The 1854-nt window shown below is 31.5% G+C and overlaps 1 protein-coding gene across 1 annotated transcript in view; it reads right to left on the bottom strand.

The window, feature by feature from the left end:
* Positions 1–898: 898 nt before the first annotated feature.
* The window catches only part of LOC107654547 (pancreatic secretory granule membrane major glycoprotein GP2-like), a 7249-nt gene continuing 6293 nt past the window's right edge, over positions 899–1854 (bottom strand). Inside the window, 3 exon segments of the mRNA XM_016441669.1 lie at positions 899–984; positions 1090–1192; positions 1381–1540. Coding sequence (XP_016297155.1) covers positions 899–984; positions 1090–1192; positions 1381–1540 — 349 coding nt within the window.

Here is a 1854-nt window from a genome sequence, read left to right as displayed (position 1 = left end):
ACTTATTGTTTTACTGTTTATATGTATAATGATTTAAATGCAGGAAAAAGTACAGCATGTTTCTGTTTTGTTTGTCAACGTAAAAATAAATAAATAAAGCAAATATGCTTAACAACTGCATTTTTGCATAAATGTTCTCACTGACATGGGCTGGGCTTCTCAAAAGCAAGTAAATTCATAGACCACCTAGTTTTTAATAATATTTTGAATTTGTTTTTATTTTTACAATAATTTTACATTTATATACATTTTTAGTATTTTTTTAAATATAGTTTTCCTTAACTTATTTCAGTTTTAGTTATTTTAGTACATTAAAATGAATTAACTACATAGATATTAGATAAAGCCTAAACTAATAAGTTTAGTTATTATTGGCTCATGAATAAAAACACAAAGGCCCGGTTTCACAAACGGGGCTTAGCTTAAGCCAGGACTAGGCCTTAGTTAAATTAAGATATTTAAGCAACTTTTACAAAAATGCCTTAGAAGATTAATCTTGACACAGAACAATGACACTGACATATTTTAAGATATGTCAGAGCAAGATATTTTCAGTTGAGACAGCTCAAACATGCATTTTAGTCTTGGACTAGCCTTAAGTCTTGTCTGTGAAACTGGGGGAAAGAGTTTTAAACGGACACCTAAATGACCTAAACCAAACAGAAATTAGTTTAATCCGTTTATTTTTAAATAAAGAATTTTGTATATTCCATCCCACATGAGTAAAGAGACTAGTTACATTTATCGAAATAACGTCAATTCAGCAATGTCTGCTAATTGATATTTTTTACATAAGGAGGTTATAATAACATACAGTTAAGTAAATATGGCACCAGTGCTAAATGAATCAAATTAGATTACAGGGAGAATCCTTAAAATGATTATTAGTGGAAACATTCTAGAAGAATATTAGAACACTTATCATAGAAATGAGTAACATCATCAGAGAAGCACACAGAGTTGGAGCCCTGGACACCTGCACACCTATGAAGAGGGAATGCTAAGTATGCATCAATTGCAAAAATGAAATATGTCAGATATGCATGAAAAACAGACAACATAACTGTTTTGTTTAATTCCATAAATCACCTTTGTTACCGTTAGACCACATCAAAGGACCCACGGATATAGAAGTACTGTCGTGGAAGTCCAGAGATCTGCCCTCTCTGTGGTGGTGTTCAGAGTCACAGTGCTAAAAGTAACAAAAACAGGACATTCAGGTCGTAAGTCAATTTATGTCATTAAATAATTATCATATTTGTCACAAAACATCATCAGCAGAAGACAGCCACAAGTATCTATTATGTGTAAGTGTAGTCCTTATACACCCATAAGAAATATCTGAAATATTTGATATTGTGACAGGATTTGTACACTCACAACTGAGCAGTTATTGTCTGTTAGAAGGCAAAGGTGAATAGCACAGTGCAGGTAAATCTTTGTGGAGTTTGCAATGAAGATAAACATGCTGAAGGAGAAACGGCTGGATGTGGAAACACCATTCTGCAGAAGCTCCGCTTTGTCATTTGGACTGGGACACCTGAAAATATCGATATTGATAATAGCAATGAACAATGAAAAAAAAAAGTGTATAAAGCAATTACAAAAAGAAAGACACACATAATGCCTTTGAAATGTACAAAAATGTACCCTCACTTCTTTTTTGATTATCTAATAAAATATGCCATAAAACAATAACAATTTATCCCATAAGTGGAACTGCCTTTGTTGTTCTATGCACTGCAGATTTGTTTTAGTATCATAAATGTGTTGTAGTTTTTATTAAAAACATTGAATGAGTTATTTCTTATATTTTCTGTTTTAATTTTAATTTCAGTTAGTTTTAGAAGTTAT

Source organism: Sinocyclocheilus anshuiensis, unplaced genomic scaffold (assembly GCF_001515605.1).
Source record: "Sinocyclocheilus anshuiensis isolate Anshui unplaced genomic scaffold, SAMN03320099.WGS_v1.1 scaffold391, whole genome shotgun sequence".
NCBI lineage: Eukaryota > Metazoa > Chordata > Actinopteri > Cypriniformes > Cyprinidae > Sinocyclocheilus > Sinocyclocheilus anshuiensis.
The sequence above is the reverse complement of the archived record's forward strand: the minus strand, read 5'-3'. Positions and strand labels throughout refer to the sequence as shown.